We start from the raw sequence: 19,385 nt of genomic DNA, 5'->3' as shown, positions 1-19,385 counted from the left end.
CTTCAAAAGGCGGAAAAAAAAAGATACAATATAAACCAAAATCCTGATAACTATAAAATTTCCCCCATGTTATACGTTGGGAAAGTGATAACAACACCCAAATAATAACATTAACCATGATTCCAATAAGCCATTTTAAAGAAAAACTAAATTTTTTATACACACACACAGTAAAGTATTTAATGCATTTTTAAAAAAATTAAAAATGACAGTGGGCCTATCACACACACATTTTGATGTTATGTTTAAAGTGCATGTTCTTGAGGGTTAACCTATGACAGTGTTGAAGGAAATAGTTTCAAAATGCAAGTAATGTATATACATTTAAACGAGCATATAAAAACATCAGAACATAAATCTACAAATAGACAAAGAAAAGTTTATTGCACGTTTCTCCCCCCCCCCCCAGTTTTTCACCTCTGCATAGAAATGTGATCTATTCTGTTATACACTATTCAAATGATTTAGAAAATTTTTTGTGTCTTATGGTCAGGCAGTAGCTTTCTGATTGTTCACAAATTATAAAGTTTATAGAATACGTAACAATGTAATATTATTCTTGTAATTTAATAGTAATAAATGTTTTTTTTGAATTTATTTGTTATGAGATGTAAAGATTTCTCTTTATAACTATGTAATCACTTTGCTAAGTCATCAGCCTGAAATGGTCCCAATCGTACTATAATTCAATATATCTTGACCATGTTAGAGATGACAAACACAATTTTAAACGTTCCAAAATCATTTCTAAGTTACCTATCAATGAACATGAATAATGTGACAAAAAAATTATAATTTTTTTAAATGCCATTCACAGACGCATATTTTGTTAGACTGTATTCATAGTTCTGAGCCAACATGAATGAATGAATGCCACGGTCTCTGCCACCGGACTTATCCTGTTGCCAAGATCTCTTCCAGCCCAGCTTCATGGCAGAGTCTGGAACAAAGTGAGTGTACCTAACAGTCTGAGTGTGTGGCTAGTGTTGTGGCTGATATTTCAGTGCTGCCATATACTTCAAATTGTGAGTGAAGTGTGATGATTGAATATTTGTAACGTTGTAGGCCTGTTGCTCTCTGTGGCGAGACTTTTTAATGGGGGGATCAGCTTGTATTCGCGCCTTGAAGTTGGAAACCACAGAAAACCAACTTCAGCTGACCACCACTGTGGCGCCGGTGGAGTTCGAACCATTTCTGAGCCAACAGGCGGAAAGTTAGTTTTTTTTAGTTATTGTGTGACTGTTTTGCTGTGCCATGCCATGTGATGAATGGCATGCACAATAAAATATAGTCAGTCACAACAATAAAAACAGTCACAATATTTTAAACTTGAATTATATGGAATATTGCATTTCACCATTATGAGAGTGAAGTTGAACACAACTTTCAAAATGAAGGAATACAGGGTGGGCAAAAAGTCCATTAACACATTTTAAAATTCAATGAATTGAATTGACAAGTGCAGTATGCATTATTAATTTTGCTTATCATGTTTTAGAGGTTTTTTTTTTTTGATAAATTAAAAAAAAAAATTTACTCACAGATGACACTGTGTCACAGAAAACTTGGCATAACAAATAAAATAAGACAACAATTAAGCATTTGCATTTCAATATGAGCACCCTTTGTAGCTTGTACTACATCTAATCGGGTGCCAATGGATATTTTAGATTAAATTTTATTGAGCTTTGCAACTAGCTGCAAACAAGCATGCCAAACTGCAAAACAGTTCATTTTTGCATCTCAAAAAATAAGATTTGCAAATGTCTTTGATCTGTTGCACAATCTACACTAGTAGTACTTAACTAAGAGTCCTTAGAGAGGGTTTTAGGGAGGGTGAGTGAGTTTTGATGAGAAAAGAATTAACTCATTGTTTATACCAGGGGTTCTTAACCTATGGGTCGTGGTCCATATGTGGCTAGCAGAGGCTTTTGAGATGGGTTGCTCAAATCCGCTAACCGCCAGTTCTTGAGCTACGGGTTATGACCCGAACTTGATTTGTTGTGGCTTTTGAGTTTAGTATAAATCCTCTAACAGACAGGGATTCCTGACCTATGGGTCATGACCCAAACTTGATTTGCAAGAGCTTCTAAGGATCAAATGAACCCACTTACAGCCAAATGTCTTTGAACTTTGTGACACAAATGTGATTCACAGAGGCTTCCAAGATGAGTCATACAAATCCACTTACAGCCAAGGATTTTTGAGCTATGGGTGACAAAACTTGATTCGCTGGGGCTTCTCAGGGGCTTCCTATAGATGAGGTGTTGAAACTCAGTCCTGTTACACAATCAATCTTGCTTATAACAATCTTAGAATGTTTTTCTGCTTAGTACGACTCATTTTTGTAGTCCCCACTCTAACTTTCATTAAGATATTTCACGTTTAAAGAGTTTATCAGTATGCAACATTTTTTCATGATAGTTTTTTGAAAAACCATTCAAGATACATCTTCTATGTATCCATTCAAGGATACATCCTCTGTAAATGCACTTATTGAGTAACTGTTTTCCCTAATTTTGAAGAACACACATCCCCAAAGTCGTAAAGCTGATCTTGGTGATTTTGGGTTGCAGCCCAAAAAGATTAAGTATCTCTTAACTAAAAAGATTAGCCCAAACAGATTAAAAAGATTAACCCCTGGTTTATACATTATATGCCAAAATATTATTCCGTAAAAGAGTGTCTGGCCTTCGTCTTATTGGCACAAAGGGTTGGAAACACAAAAGGTCAAGAACCCCTGATCTACACAATGCCACTCTTTATGTGTTATGAAAAGTTGTAGAGCACCATCTATGAGTGGAATTCTGAACTTTTCTTCAAATTTGTTAAAAGAACTCTTGTGATAAGCATTTCACGCAAGCCAAACATTTTAGAATGTGCTCATGGACTTTTTTGACCACTCTGTATAGGAGCTAATTTTTTACCTTTAAAAATGCATAGAAGAAGAAATTACTTGGTCGATGCCTATGGCTCTTCCGAAAATTCAAGAGAAATTAGAATGGCTCATTTGCACAACTTGAAACACAGAATGGGAATTTTTTATCTTAATTATATATATATGACTCTCAACTGAGCCAATGAAATTCAACCATCCAATACCATAACCCATAAGGCATCACTAGTGAAACAACAAAATAAATGATGATTTATGATATAATAGGGCAACAAAATATATAAAAAAATCAATGGCTGAACTATATGAATCACAAATCATCACAATTATTTGATATTTGAGACATTTACTAACACTGTTTTTTCTAAATATAAATTTGTGTATAATAAACTCAACTGTTAATAAAAGATTCGATAAAGATGTTAGAAATTTAACGTAAATTGTGAAATAACAGTGGAAATATCTCAAACTATTTTATGAAGTTTCTGAGATATTAAAATCTGGAATGTAACTTCCCGCTCTGAAATGATGTGAAGTTGACTAGCTATGTACACTGTCTAAACAATGACACTACGTAGATGATCTCTGCTGATCTTTCATATATTCCGCTTCCAGTTCTTTCAAGTTAGCTTCCAGCATTTGCAGTTCATCATATTTGTGATCGATTCTTGCCTGCTTGATGTATTTGCGAATTATGTTCATTTGTTGCATCAGAGGGTTTTGGTTGTCATCTATGATATTTCCAGGGCTAGCGCTCCACCCAGATTCTATTGACACTGGACTCTTAGCATCTTGGTTTCTCTTGGCAGCAGATCTTGTTTCGTTTCTATGGGACTTCTCGGAGGGTGAGTTCTTGGTGATGGCTAGCATTTCAGCTTCTTTTTCGAGCTGCACTTTTTTCTTAATCTGCTCCTGTCTCTCTTTTCTCAACCGAGCAACTTCATCATCTGAAGGTAACTGCGGAAGCCCCAAGACAGTTTGTTTCAAGAACTGGATTGCAGCCATGCGAATGCTGTTTTGTAACTGCATTGATTTCGATCCAGTCTCTTCCTCTTGTACCTCACTGCGTAGATTACATATTGCTTTGCTGAAATACAAAATACTCAATGACAGATACTAATAGGTAATAACAAACATGATATCAAGTCCATGATAAATATATGTGAAAAAAGTTTAAGTGCACAGGCACAATCTGCAGGATTGGCAGGTTTTTGATGCATGAACGATGCATGAAGTTTTTGACAGTTTAAACTGTCATGTGTCAAAAACCCTTCATAAAAACTCTCAAATACTGCTTTTCAAAATAAAAATTCTCATTGGAAATACAGTGGTTGTATATATTGTTTAAAGTGACTATGTCATGCAAAGTTTAATGCATACTTAATATGGTAGTAAAATAATTTTCTACTCACTACAGCATTATTTTAGACTATATACAGTGAAACTTCCATAGGCGGCCACCTTTATTTCCTGGCCAGTTTTTCTCAGAATGGACAATATGTATGCGGTCAGCGGCCAACCTGTTCGGGGCCACTTTCTCATAGATAAGAGTTAAAAAAACCAAGTTTTTGTCTGTTTTTTCCTTCCTAATGAATTCAGAGCCGGTAGTTTTCTCTGTATATTCTTTATCCATCTTATAAATAACTTTTCGGATCAATCAGATTTTCTGTTCATGTGCGACACTATCAGATTGGAAACATTTGTAAATAGGATAATAGGGCTAATGCTATATGGTTGCTGATAACAGTTTAAAAATTTTCTACTGTGATGACAGGGTAAACCAGACAAATAACCTAAGATCTTTACTGAACAGGTAGAGGATGTGGAAGTTTTGGCTTTGAGGATACATACTCTACTTTTTAGCACAGATTTCAGTACAACAATGATGGAGTAAAAGAAAAGAACATGTGCAGTAATTGCTATAAAGAAAGAACAGATCCCAGATAATACAGATTAAAGAATTGATCAGATGATCTGGCATTTTAAGTTCTGCATAAAATACAGTAAAACCTCAATATACACAACGATACCAGTCCAAATATCTTTGTAGAAAAGTTATTGCTATATCCAAGAAACATTATAATCTAGTCCCATCAAATTTCTGCTGCTGTTGGCAACTTTTCTAAATCGACAATCTCAGTATCACCAAAAAATTCATTTTTAGAAAATTTATTCACTGCAAAAGACTTCAATTGATTAGCTGATAAAAGAAATTCAGTTAGATGTATTGCCCCTGTAAAGAAGTTTATCATAATACTTTGATGTATCACACAAAAAGTAGCAATACTGAATACTTTTGGCGTTTAGATGATGCCCAATACCGATATTATTGGACGTCTGCGGAACAACTGAAATATGTGAGATGAGTTAAAAAGTATAGTGAAACATATTTCGAGCAAAAAATAATAAATGTTGTAGTGTTTCCAAAATAGTACTAAAAATATTGTTACATATGAGTCTATCATAGTAAAGGATATAGTTGTAGCGAGAGAAGCTTAACATTACAGACTATAGGTTATTCTAAACAAGATTTGAAAAAATACCCTTGTAGAGGGATTTATCATTGTATCGAGTATTGTTGTAGCAAGGTTTAATTGTATGTATCTGTTTTTGGGCATTGCAAATAAATTGAGCAGAATATTTTTTGTGAAGTTGAAAACCGTTACTTTAACATTCTCCCTGAAATCTGTTTTTTCTGTCATACAACCCCTATTCGACAGTCACCACTACAGATAGTAATTACTTTTTCGGAACGCAGAGTGGCTGCATTAGGGGAGTTTCACTGTATACATGTTTTTTCTTGTAAAATATACAATTTGAATAGAACATAGCATAAAAGCTGAAGGAAAAACCTTCCAAAATTTCTTTAACTGCTTTTATATGTGTATAGATATAAAAAGCGTACAGCAGATGTTTAAAACAGATAGGAATTTAAAAGGTTCTTTCATGCAATATATGTAATGCTGATTTCTGTTATTGTTAAATTATCTAATCACTGATACTTGAAACAATACCGTTATTGTGCATAACATTAGAATAAATCTAGCAATCAAAATATCAAATTGTAGGACTAACATGTCCTTTAATTCGGCAGTGCCGATTGTTTATGATGCTTAAGAAAAACTAACTTATTCTTAATACAAAAGTATGAATGACTAAGTTTGACTATGATAGGGTATATTTACTAGCATTTATAATGCAATGGTTTTCCTAATTGAAGCTGCATCTAAATGTGCCAAACAATGCTTTGGGTATCAAGTCTTGCCAGCTCTGTGCTTTGATTGAAAATACTCTTTAAAACTCTGGATTTATACAACCTGAGCTAAGAAATTTTTAGGTGAGAATAAATGAGTTTAATTAGTGCATTAACAGATGCTGCACAAGAATTTCTAATATGGATTAAAATTTTAAATCAGAAAACTTAAAATACTAAAATTGATATTTTATACTCAGTAATTATAATTCAAAATGTAAAACACTTTAATCTACATAAAAGTGTTTTGTTATTTAACATATTTATCAGGTGAAAAAAAACCAACTATTTGACAACATTGACAATAAACTCTTGACTGTTTTAATACTTAATTCGTTTTTGAGATCAAAAACCTAACCCTGATCACACTCCTATCACATATTTTGAATAAACAGCTCTATTTTGTTTAGCAAATTGAACACTGGTAATGAGTAGTTTAGATAAAATAAACCACAAAATTATATTTGATATGTTCTAAATCTCTTTTATGCTGAAAAATTCAAAATTATAATTAATATTTTGTTTCAATTATTGTAATAAATTAATTTTTAAAAATAAAAATATTGTAATATGCAAAAAAAGTAAGATTTTCATAATGTTATATACTTATTTTGTCAAAAATATTATCCAAAAGCATTCATTTAGGTTTTTGATGGTTTAAACCAGTTTTTGACATCAAAAACCCAACCCTGATAATCTAAATGCAAAATCAATGACACATGTTTTTTTTTTTAAACTACTGAAATAGAAGTCCACAATCTACAGAAAACTTTTACATCTTATTAATAAATATAAACTGCATGAATCATGTACACATCAAAATGTTTAATAAAGAACTTTTATGAAAAAAAAAATCACCTGACAGCATCGATGCCTTCAGCCAGTTTAGATAACTTCATCTTGAGCTCACGAGCATCATGAAGATGATAGCTAGTTTCCCCAGCACTGTTGAATCATGACATAAAAAATCAATAAGGTTTGAATAATGAAGACAAAACAGTTATTTGCTTTGCACATATATTTCAAACAGCCGATGAAAAAGAAAATAGAATTCTAATTTTGTAATACGTTGTATGAGAAAAAAAAAAACCCCCAAGGAAAACTATACCTTAACCCCACCTGCATCACGAATGAGTAGGGAAGGGGTAATCTTGTCTTAAAGTAACTGAAAGAAATTTATTCCAGCTCTCCCTGGTTTTTTACTTCTTTTCTCACCATTGCGAAGCTTCATTGTATTGCAACACTATGACCATAAAATGTTTTTCCCACCTTGTTCTTTCTGCACTCTTGTTTAGTGATTTCTCTCTCACATATAATGTATCTTTCTATAATATATACACTGCATATAAGAGAGAAAGAGAAAACATGGGGAAGAGGGTAAGAAAGCGAGGGTGAGGGCAAAAGAGAAATCTACTGCACTTGTTTTTACTCCTATTTCTATCATTCGAACAAGGAAACTGGTTTTTTGCGATTTAGCACTGATACTTCTAACATAGATTATCTGAATTTGTTGCTAAAAGTCTGTACATAAAGGAGTTAACGTACAATTGAACCCTGATTAAACAAATTGGTTGGGACAGACAGTAAGTCAAGAAAATTGTTGACCTGAATTGAGATGATCACATATATACACACACACAGACTTTAAGTTCATTAACAAATTTGTTTGCATCCAGAAGCAGAATAATCAGTAAAATTGTGAACTCACAATTCAAAACATATGAGTAACCTTTATGTCTAAGAGAGTGAATAATACCTGCACCATTTACAAAAACCTGTTTCTATATGGAATAGTTAGAAAATTCGAGGGGACCCAAATAGGTTAAATTAGGGTTTCACTGTAATTGTGAAATGCATGAAAATTCAGTCTGTAATATTTTACCTCAAAGAGTCTACCATTTTTATGTACATTGGCGAGAGCTTCTCAATTTCTTCCATATATGCTCTTAGCCTCTGAAAAAGAAATACAAAAAAAGTTGAAAAAGAAAAATATGGGAAAAATGATTAAATCGCCTATGGATAAGTTATTGTAGGCTATTTACAGACATAAAAATGCAAAAATGAATGAATGCATTAACAATAACCTGTAATCGATACAATGCTCTTACTTCATATTTTTGAGTTATTGCGGGCCTATTGTAAAGATCATCAATCTGTTGATTGCGGCGAATTAATAATACATGGCAGTCTTTGCATATCCTTATATGAGGTTCACCGGTAGGGCTCACAATGGACAAGAGACTAGTATTGCTACCTCGTCGCTGTAAAGCCGGAGCAGTGGATGATAATTTGGAATCCTCATCACTTCTTCTAATAAGTCTGCCTTTAAAGGAGAATTTTTTTTTTTTTTAAATAGAACATAATAAATACGTAATAATTATAAAACAACAATATTGAATTAATGTGATACGAGAACTATGGTTTTTCCCACAACAGATAGATAAGAACATCCACCAGAATAGCAAACAAAATACCTCAATATATCTCTCAGTTTCAAATTATGTAATATTTATGATGTCAGTAAATTGATATCTGACTATTTTTTGGTTTATGTCTATATTAATTAATGACAAGAAAAAAAAAAACCATACCTAATCAACGTTCTTGAAAATGCAGATAAAAAAGTTTTAATATGATAGTGTAATGTACATGAATGAACAGAAAAACTCTGCTGCCTTGACTGATTGACTTATCCTATTGCTGAGATCTCTTCCAGCCCAGCTTTGTGGTATACTTAGTGTAATATACAGAAAAATATGCAAACACAATTTATTGCTGCCAACTTTGGAGAATTAGAATTAAAAAGGTTTTTGCATGGATCCAAATATGTACAAAAATATAAAAGCAATTTTTGAAAAACAATACAGGGATTTTTCACTAACAAAAGTAAAATTTACAGGAATTTTTTCCCTTTGCAAAAAAGTCGCACAGTGCATGCCATCCCTAATTAGCACCAAGTTGCCAATCATGGCTAAACAGTAAATTAAATTACCTGTCATTACTACTCTCAAATTTAATTTCTCCAACAAAAAAAATCATCAACAAGACATAAAGACTCAACAGAACATCTAATCAAAGCATATACATGTTATCATGCTGATTTCTGATGTTGAAAGGCTGTATTGACACTGGCTGTTTGGTGAATTTGTCTTTTACCCCGAAAATGAAATATATTTCTTTTGTGATTTGATGCAATGGCGGCAATTTACATTGTGACGTCATTTTGGGAATAAATAAAAATTAAAACAATAGTCTATTTTCCTGGTAAATTCTTTGGGAATAACTTTTTCTTCCCAAAAGTAGGTATGTAGGTATTTTTTTTACAATCACGGTAAAAATTCACGAGAAGAATTTCCAGGAGGAGTAGTCTCCATGGAAATCTGAGATTTGGCAGCTATGGAAATAAATTTAAACTAACTATTAAACCTATAGAAAGTGCAATAATAACAAAAAATAGTTAAAAGAAACCCTCACGAGCAAAATGGAAGTCAATGAAACAGGAACAGCCCTGGCACATCACACCACCGCATAACCTGCAATGATGTCGCCTGCGAGACAAACCGAATGACTTGGCACATCCTGGACAGAGTCTAACATCTGCATCAGATACCCAAGGAATCACACCCTTTTCAAATGCTGAAAAAATAAATACATTAAAAATAAAGAATGAAAACAAAATAGAAATACAAGTCAATTCTCTCAGATCAAATAAAAAAACTTCAATAAACATTCATGAATAAGAATGAAAAAAGGCACAGAAAAAGTACAGGCGATTTGGACACTCCCCTCACTCATGAATGATAAAAAGACGAAGAATAAGTAAGGAACTGCAAATATGCTATGTAAACTCTTTACTGCATAATAGCTTCCACTTATTGCTTGCAACATATACAAATATATATATGGTGGCTTTCCATTTTTTTTTCTGTCGGGTGCCATGATGAACTTTTTGTTTATTGCTTAACTTTTGAGCAGCAGTGATAGAACATTAATAAAGTGAAATCTGTCTAAGATGGACACTGTATGAAACAGAAACCTGTCTTGAACGAAACAGAAAAATAGTCTAGTGGATAATTAATGCTTTTTAAATTATGGGAAACCTCTTTAAGACAATCTAACACAAAAGTGCAAGTTTTTGTCCTTTGTATGGGAGGAAATACTACTGATCCCCCCTTCTGTTAGGAAACTCATTTACATCTTAGAAAAACGATGAATGCTTATTATCTATCTCAACGAACTGGCTCTGGAAGTAAGGAGTTCAGCTTAGGTGGAAGCAGATTTACTATGCAAAATTTAGTAAAAGCCTGTTTAGTGTTTCATTTATGATGAAAATTGTGGCTTTTGTTAGAAATAACTCCTGTTTCTTGGAAAAAGTTAATAATTTCTATTTAAACTAGTTCAAGAGAGGAATAAGTGAAGGAGATGGAATTATTGTTCGCAATTTAGCTCTACTGTGTTTCAGCATTTCATTCAGGGTAGAGATACGCCGCCGCAAGAAACATGTACAGTATTGGATTTAAATAAAACATTAGGGGTCATCGAGGCAAAAGAAAAGGAAAATTTAAGTGTTAAAAAGATGAATCTTCCTTTCAGAAACATTAATGGTTGTTGATTTCATTGTGACTATTTTTAAAACAGGTATATAATTTAATTTAATAATTTTCTATCAATAAATTTTTCATTTTAAATATTAATTTTTTTTTTATTTTTGACAGAAGTATGTTCATTCTATTGCTATTCAGGAATTTGAAACAGCAAACATGAAAAAATTCAAAATAATAATATGCATTTCTCTGTTTAATACTTGTTGGTTTATAGTAGTTACGATGAAATTTAAGTTTTGCAAAACGACAAATAAATTCACTGCATATATTTTTGTGTACAGCTGTATAAAACATAAACCATGTCTCTTGACATTCCGTTTTATACAGGTTTCCCTGTACATATATTTAAAAGAAAGACAAATGATAATAAGTTAAACAACACTACCTTTTCTTTTCTCTGGGTCTTCAGGAGCCTCACTGATGAGTTTATCAAGAGTAATGAGCAACCTATTCGTTTGCTTATCGTATTTATCAATCTTTTTGTCTCTGGTTAAAAGAAACTCCTCTTTGTGAGAAACAGTTAGACCTAGAAATATAACGTTTAAGCTTTACCAAACATTAAGACAATATAGCAGATAGCAGATCTTGTGATATCCCAGAATGTAGGTCTCTTTTTTATTAATAAAGATAATACTCTATAAACCAGTTTCTCAACCGCAGGGCCCTGACATCAGTCATACTAGGCCGTTAGTAGTTAACTGTTTTATTTTTACACATTTATTTCTCAGTAGTCTTGTGTATGACCAGACTTCCACTCACAAAAAAGAAATCAACTGGGAAGCAGGCGTCCAAAGGTTGAGAACCAGTGCTACAAACATATACTTAAAGAGAAATAAAATTAGTCCCAAAGCAGAATGTTTTACATTATTCTGCAACAAGCCATTGGCTGACTAGAAATGTTTTGCATTGAATATTCATATAATAGTCTTTTCTACACTTTTTTTAAAATTCTTACAGATTGTTCTGCGATGCACATCACATATTTTGGTATATTCTACTTTGGGGTTATATTTCAAGAAAAAACCTTTTGAAATGGAAAAGTCATAGAAAACTATCAAATGATTTAATTTATAGACCTTCCGATGTCATCTGATATGCACAGGATTTCAAACATGCCCACATGTGATTTTTGTTTTTAAATATTCCAATTAAGGTGGAAAAACAAGAAGCATTTCTCACCCATTTCTTGATCAGCGAAAGAAAAATTAATAGCATTTGATGAAGTGTTTTCATAAATTGCGCCAGGTAGAATGGATTTGCTATTCTCCTCGAAATCATTATCTTGCTTCAAGATCTTGCGTTTGGCTTTGCCTGAGAAATTTTTTCAATGGAAATAAAATAAATTCAGAAAATTTTGATATATGATAAGGTCTTCATAGCAAAACGTCTCCCTGTGATGTTAAATAAAATATTTTGTGCCTTTTATTAGAGCTGCTGTTAAAAATTTTACTAGTATTAGAACAGAGGTAAAGTTGTTGGTTACACCACCCTTTTTTAGTTTGTCTCCTGATGTGCAATATAATGAGGGGTTAGTGTATAAGTGATAAAAATTCTTGAATAGCACCTTTTTATCTAAAAAAATTCATAGATTCAAAATGAAGAAAATTTTAAAAGTATGTTTATGAATAAATTGTTTATTCCAGTATGTAAATTTTACTGAGTACAGTATTAAATAGGTGAGAATTCTGAGCATTTTCCATTTAATTACTATAGAATATAGTTCATACACCACCATAGCCTTTCCACTGCCCAAAGTTACAGCAGAATATTTAGTTCAATGTTATAAAGAAAACACATTAGCTAGAAGAGGGACTCAATGAAAATGCTCAGAACTTTTGGGATGATCATTCCTTATTTAGAGGTTACATAGTGGAACCTTTCAATAAGGGGCACCTACGGGACCACACTTTTACACTTTAAATAGAGGTGCCCCTTATTCAGAGGCATATAAGTTCCTATTCAAAGAGACATGGATCAGGACATGCGTCCCTCAAATAGAGGTGTGAGGTGTTCCTTAACTGGTGTGGTGGGGTCATCTCAACGTCAAGCATATCTAATCTTGCACCCTTGAGAAAGAAATGCATCAAAGGACCATCTTATTTTCAGTATCTTTCAAGCTAGTTGTTTACACATGTTTGACAAATTTTTGATATTGTTTTGCTCTTTCCTCCCTCTATATCAGGGGTGGATATTGAATCTTGTGAACTTTGCAGTCACAGAAGACACCAACTGAAGGGGGCGGGGTGACTTTTAACACTAAAATATAATTCATTTAATTCGCTTATACACAGAAAATGTCCAGAACCACATAACTTGCGTAAAGTTTTTTTTTTTGTTTGACAGCCAGAGTGGTCAGATTGGAATGACATCTCAGAAGAATGGCAGTTATTTTTATAACAATTTCTAATTATTCATGCAATCTTGGATATTCATATTTAAGCATGAGGGCAGTGCTGTTAGTGAATCATACATAAGATCTGTGTGATCAACACATTGTGTTGTTGTTTGCAAGGGTTGTGTTTCAGATGTCATACAAGCATATTTTCACAAGCAACTTTGTTGCTTGTGAAAATATGCTAAATGTTACTTGAATTTAGAAATTTCTCTCATTTTCTGAATGCATTTTAATCATATCTGTTCATTTTATAATCACAAAAATTGCTTTCAAAAAATTTCATAAATAAGTTTGAAAAAAATTTCAAAAAAACCATGTATTCCTTCATTTTTCTTGAATGTGTCTCAGTAAAAGATTATTGAAAAAAAAAAAAATTAACAAAAATCAAAATATTATTTAGTGACTTAATTGATGATGAAGTCATGTAAAAAAAAAAACTAATTGCTTTTATGAAAACTCTTTTTGTTGATTTTATTAAATGCATTAACCCTACAGTGCATACTGTTGCCGATCGGTAACATCTACTTTAAATGTGCTTACTTTCCCGTTGCCAATTGGCAACTTCATGTTTGAAACTTTCATTATTCCCAGTTTTCATTTCCATTCGAAACTCAAAAAAAGAAATGAAAATCTTCTATAATCTGTCAAAAAAAACCAAAAAAACATGCACTGTAGGGTCGAAATGAGAGAGAGATTAATTTGCATTTCTTTTTTTCTTACACTGAAGTTAGCAACCCAATTTTTTTCTTTCTTTAGTTTGAGTCTCAAAGAAGGAAGTTATGTATTTGAAAGTAATAATACTTCAATACATTTATTTTATATGCGATTTTACATCCTCTGTATGTCATTTTTAAGACAATGTATATAAGGAGTACAATTCGGAATAGATTTTTTTAAATATTTTTCCCGGCTTTCTATAGAATCAATTAATTATGGAAAAATTATCAGCTCAAAATAAAAAATTATGCATTGTAGGGTAAATACTTGTTGCAGGGTCAAAATGACACCACGATGCCAGCTACGCACAGAATTTTTGCCAGTAAAGAGTTAAACAAAGGTTCAACTGTACATATATTGGAGGTCATAAACTTGTTAGAAGAATTACATTTGATGAGATCTCTGTCAAAATTTAGATAAAAAGGAGAAACATGAATACCGAAAAAGTCCTTGAACATCTGGATGACATCCTGATCATCAGTAGAGTGGTTCTGTTCGAAGTGGTCATGCAGCTGCTCGTAAGACTTCAAATCGTGGTAGCAAACGGGGCAGATGAAACCAACTATAACATCAACATCGTCGTTCACTGTTGCACCTGGTGATTGAGCCATGTTACCTATGTGGAATGAGAAAATATACATTTAATCACATTTACAGTAAAAAAAAAGATGGCACACAGAGAGCATTTCCAGAATATGGGTAGTCAAAAGAAAAACCCTTTTGTGTTTGGGTGAAAGATCATACATATACATTGCTCTCACTGTGATAATCTATTTTCATAACATTGAATAAAATTCTGGGGCGTCGCTACACATGTTGATAAGATACTCCACCTGTATATTGCAGGTCTATTATATAACTCCCAATTGGTATTACTCTTGTCTATTAACTCCACAAAAGTACCAGAGGATGTTTAGAGGTGTTGCGAGTCTGATATCTGATTCATCCTAGTCAAAAAATTTCGTGACATGGAGGTACAACATGACCACAGAAAAAGTTTGCTACTGAAGGATCACCAACCCCTCAGTGAGTATATATATATTAAAAAAAAAGGCAAAATGTCACGAGCTGCAATTCTGAATCGGCAATAAATTGTAGGCCCTGGTCTAAACCCTAACTAACCCTCGTGTGCAGAAAATGACAGTGGTGTGACAAAAATGATCAAATTTTGCAGGGTTGTTTTAGTGAAAATCTTCCTCATTCTTGTGGAGTCATTAATTTTGTGGAAAGCGGAACATCTAGTTACTTGTCACAATAGAAATGAAATACCAAAAATGAATGAAATTCTCAATTAGTATTTTGTGAAGGGTATCGAAAACGGACTCAAATTTTGGCTCGACAGACCTTTGCCATGACTACGGGTTGGAGCCTGGGTCATATGCAGAGTTGCTAGAAGTGACAACATTCTATTCTCCTGAGAAACTACATTACAGTGGTAAACACACACACATCTACATTTAATAATACAGGGTGACAACAAATGATTTCAGAGGTTTTTGATTTTTTTTTGTCATGCCATAATATTTAGAGATGCAGTCAGGGTTGTAAGTAGAAATTTTTTAACAAACACAATTTCGCCACCACTCCCTTGTAAAAATTCAAGAGATTTATATATTTTTTGTTCTTTGCTTAAAATTTGCTGCCCCCCCTTAAGTTTGCCATTTGCCACCCAGGGCAATTACCTCCTCTGCCTCCTACCCTGTAGTTTCAGCCCTGGATATAGTGGCACAGTTTGATGTTTCGAGTATGACCGTTATTCATCTGATTTAGAGATGCAGATTTTTTGAAAGAAAAATTCACATCCACCTCTACAGGGACTTGAACCCAATCTTGTATTCTGAACGAGTGTGCTACTGCTATGCTATAGAAGCAGGTAGAATATTTCTTCCTGAGAGCACATGTTAGCTGAACATCTTTCTATACAGAGAGCAAGCAAACTGTCAGCTTTTCTGATTGTGATCATGTGGTGTTCTTAGCCAAGGAACAGCTGTCGTATGGACCGCCACTTGGCAATTTTTGGCGCCCAACATGTCTGATGGCCCGACGAAGAGTCGCCAAGGCCGTCAGACACTACGGTCGCCGAAAAAAAAAAAATCAGTGTGCAAAACATAATAGAAACCACCAAGCATAAAAACAGAAAAAAATATCAGTTAAATATTCGGCATAAATATTCTATGGATTAAACCTAAAACCTGGACCCTTTTTTTAATAAACGGATCCGGCATGAAAAATTCTGTAGGTTCATTTTAAATAATAAACTGATAAGACAGAAGACATGGCAATGGATGAATAAGTAATAAATACAACGAAATAATAAAATGGTATGATACAACCTGATCATTAGATAATAATCCAAATGACGCGAGCTACAGAAGGGAGGAATAATAATCCAAGAGACGCGCTGGAAATAGAGCAATGGATGTTTAGAATTTTTGAAAGAACGTGGTGAACAAAAGAAAAATCTGGTATCACCAGCGGAAACTTGAAAGATGTTAAAAAATATGGCAACTCAGAGAACCATTATGACGGCCTTGGTGACTTATTGCGAGGAAAAGGTCACCGAAGTCATGGCGGACCATACTGCATCTGTTCCGAGATGTGCCTGAATTATGTGTGTACTAACACTAAGTGTTTATCTAGAGGTGTGTCCGATTTTTCAGTCCTGCCATCTATATTTCAAAAGTGAGGTGAGTGAAGTGTAATGATTAAATATTTGTACAGTTTGTAGGTCTGTCGCTCTCTGTGGCGAGACTTTTTAACAGGGAGATCAACCCGCATTCGTGCCTCAAAGTTGGGAACCAAAGAAAACCAACTTCAGCACACCGTGGCACTCACAGGGTTCAAACTGGGACCTCGTGATGCAAGTCTGCCACTATGACTATTAGACAGCCACTGTAAAATTTGATGACTTCATAACATTGGTTTTTGTTCTCTTCTAAAATGTACTGCCATCCATCTAAAGTTTGCTGCCCAGGGCAGTTACCCCTTCCCCCCTATTTACCGCCCGCTACTCACTCAGATCATTTAATACACATGTACACTTCTGGCACAATTTCAGTAGTAAATTGCTTCCTGATCTACAGAGCGGAGACCATGTTCTGGTCTGCTGGTGGCATTAAATAACTGGGACATTTTAGTGAATAACTTGTGGTGATAGACCAGAGTCGCGCTTGGTTAGAAAGATATTGCTAGTTCATCAAGTCAAAATTTGTTAAAAACTTTCATTTAAGTACTTGTAATTTGAAGTTTTACTGTGTATAAAAATACATTTAGATAGGGCTCATATTTCGAACTTTGAGAACTTGTATTTTGATTTTCGCACTTGTAATATCATAATATCACAAGTAGTAATAGAATGCATTATACAAATACATTTGGTATATGATAGAACTTATTGTCTTGCATTCATTATATACATGCATTTCCCACGGGGAAGTTTAACACAGCTCTAGCTCAAGTTCCCCATCAGAGTCGCAGTAAGAAAAAAAAATTAACTGTCAACCGGGGCTAGTAAATCTCAGCACCTCCTCCATGAAATTTTAAATGCAAAAATATTAAACTCAGTGGCTAGGACACCCGGCTCCTCTCTGTCCTCCCTTAATTGTGACCAGGCGCAGATCCAGAGCTGGGGACATTCATCCATCCCAAGAGCTGGATAGTATGGGAAAGTAAAACATGGTTAGATCCAAGGAATCCACACAATGTATTGCAAGGGGTAATTTATCACCCTAGATTCGCATGTGTCTCCAGTCTTCACTGCTGAAATGTCTAACTTGGCTTCCTTCACAGCTGAATATGTTTGCCTCCGCTCCATTTGTAGCTGAAGATGGCTGCCTTCTTTTCATTCTCAGTTGATCGTATCTGCCTTTGCTTCATTTGAAGCTAAAGATACCTACCTCAGTTTTATTCATAGTTGAAGAGAGTTCACCTCCGCTCTATTCAAAACTGAAGAAGTTCCTCTCCCCTTCATTCGAAGCTAAAGGTGTCTGCCTCCACTCAGGTGAAAATTCAAAACGGGGTGATCGCCCCTCCCAAGAGGCGAATAATACAGGAAATGTCTGTCGTGTAAAATACAGGATGATCCAACAAACCTTAATAGTCCATCCCCCTTCCAACGCATACCCTTGGATCCACGCCTAGTTGTGACTATGTTTTCCTCCGATAGATTTTCCTGTGCAATTATTAATTCTTGAGATTATACACCACAACTTGACAAATCGGGGGAAAAAATCTAACGGCCAAACACATTTTTTTTTTGTTTGAGCTAGTGACCATACATAGAAAATTCTATGCATCAATAATAATTTTTCAGTCGCCATGGGGAGCCTCGAATTTGTCAAGCCGTTTATAATACGCCAACATAGCAAACTCTTGAAAATACTCTAATTAATTGTAAAACACTGTAAGATAGTACCACAGGCTTTATTGGACAAACACAGCGGTATTTCAAAGAAAATGTAATTCTCATCAATGACTACTGATATTAAATCATTAGTGAAATCGAAGAAGTTTTCATTGCATAAATTTTCTCAGTTATTATAGAGTGACTGCTTAATAGACCAAGATAATTTGTTACCTTGAGTATTATTATTATTTGAATATAGAGTTCAAGCGCTTCAAAAGTCACATAATAATCTATATGTCAAGGCATGTACCAGGAAGATCTGTCAAAGATTGATTTCAATGTGATTAATAAAGGTAAACAATCGATTCAATCAATTGTATAATTAATTAATTCATCCCACATAATGTGCAGACTCCCAGACGATACCGAATTAGTGGATTAATAAATTAATTGTCGCCGCATGCACGTTAATATAATCAAAAGTGACAACATTGAACACTCCTCCATGGAGTATGCCAATAAATAATACAATAAATCGATGCCATCCGCCGGACTATAAATGTTTAGAGACGTTTGATCTGACCATACATCCCATTTCAGTTTTATTTTACCCTTTTAGGGGCATTTGTAAAAATGTCACCATAATTTTGATATTCATTATCATAATTGATATTTTGTATCATAACAAACACAAGTTTCATCATACAATCTGCAAATAGGAAAGTGACACAGCATGAGCAAGCATTTCTAAAGTGATACAGTGTGTGTGCTGCTGTCTAGCGACAAATAAAAGAACTTGAGTTTTCTCGATAGCTTTGATAGATGGCAGCATAAATTCTTATTCAAGGCACAGGAATTTTGAACGCGCCAATTTCAAACCGCGTTATTTTGCGTCCGCCTCCAGCCCGGATTCGAAACCTAAATAGGAGGACACACGCTTCCTTGACAACATTGATTACACATCTGTGCAAAAGATGACGTCGCTACACCAATAAAGAGCAACGATTGTTTTAAGATTGATTCGGGGACTGGTTTTATCAAGACGAGTTGGTGGAAATCGGAAAAACACTTGTTAACGGTTTAAATTCGGACTTCTATAAAGCCAAAGCTCGTTTTTAATGAACCAGTTAACTATCATGAGCTTATTAGCTCCTGGTGCTCATTGATTAATTAAT

General features: G+C 33.9%; 1 protein-coding gene across 1 annotated transcript; it reads right to left on the bottom strand.

Moving 5' to 3' along the window:
- Positions 1–2,638: 2,638 nt before the first annotated feature.
- Positions 2,639–18,739, bottom strand: Rbsn-5 (Rabenosyn-5). Its single transcript, XM_089254783.1, has 9 exons — positions 18,442–18,739; positions 14,305–14,481; positions 11,933–12,064; positions 11,139–11,279; positions 9,624–9,785; positions 8,258–8,472; positions 8,032–8,102; positions 7,008–7,094; positions 2,639–3,983 (listed from the first exon to the last, which is right to left on the bottom strand). The coding sequence occupies exons 2-9, from the start codon at positions 14,474–14,476 to the stop codon at positions 3,467–3,469; spliced, it is 1,497 nt and encodes a 498-aa protein (XP_089110909.1). The 5' UTR covers positions 14,477–14,481; positions 18,442–18,739; the 3' UTR covers positions 2,639–3,466.
- Positions 18,740–19,385: the final 646 nt, after the last annotated feature.

The sequence above is a fragment of the Pholcus phalangioides genome, unplaced genomic scaffold (genome assembly GCF_987345545.1).
Source record: "Pholcus phalangioides strain wild (caught in Gottingen) unplaced genomic scaffold, Ppha-v1.0 ptg000042l_1, whole genome shotgun sequence".
Lineage (NCBI taxonomy): Eukaryota > Metazoa > Arthropoda > Arachnida > Araneae > Pholcidae > Pholcus > Pholcus phalangioides.
Note: the sequence above shows the minus strand (reverse complement) of the source record. Positions and strands in the feature narration are given on the sequence as shown.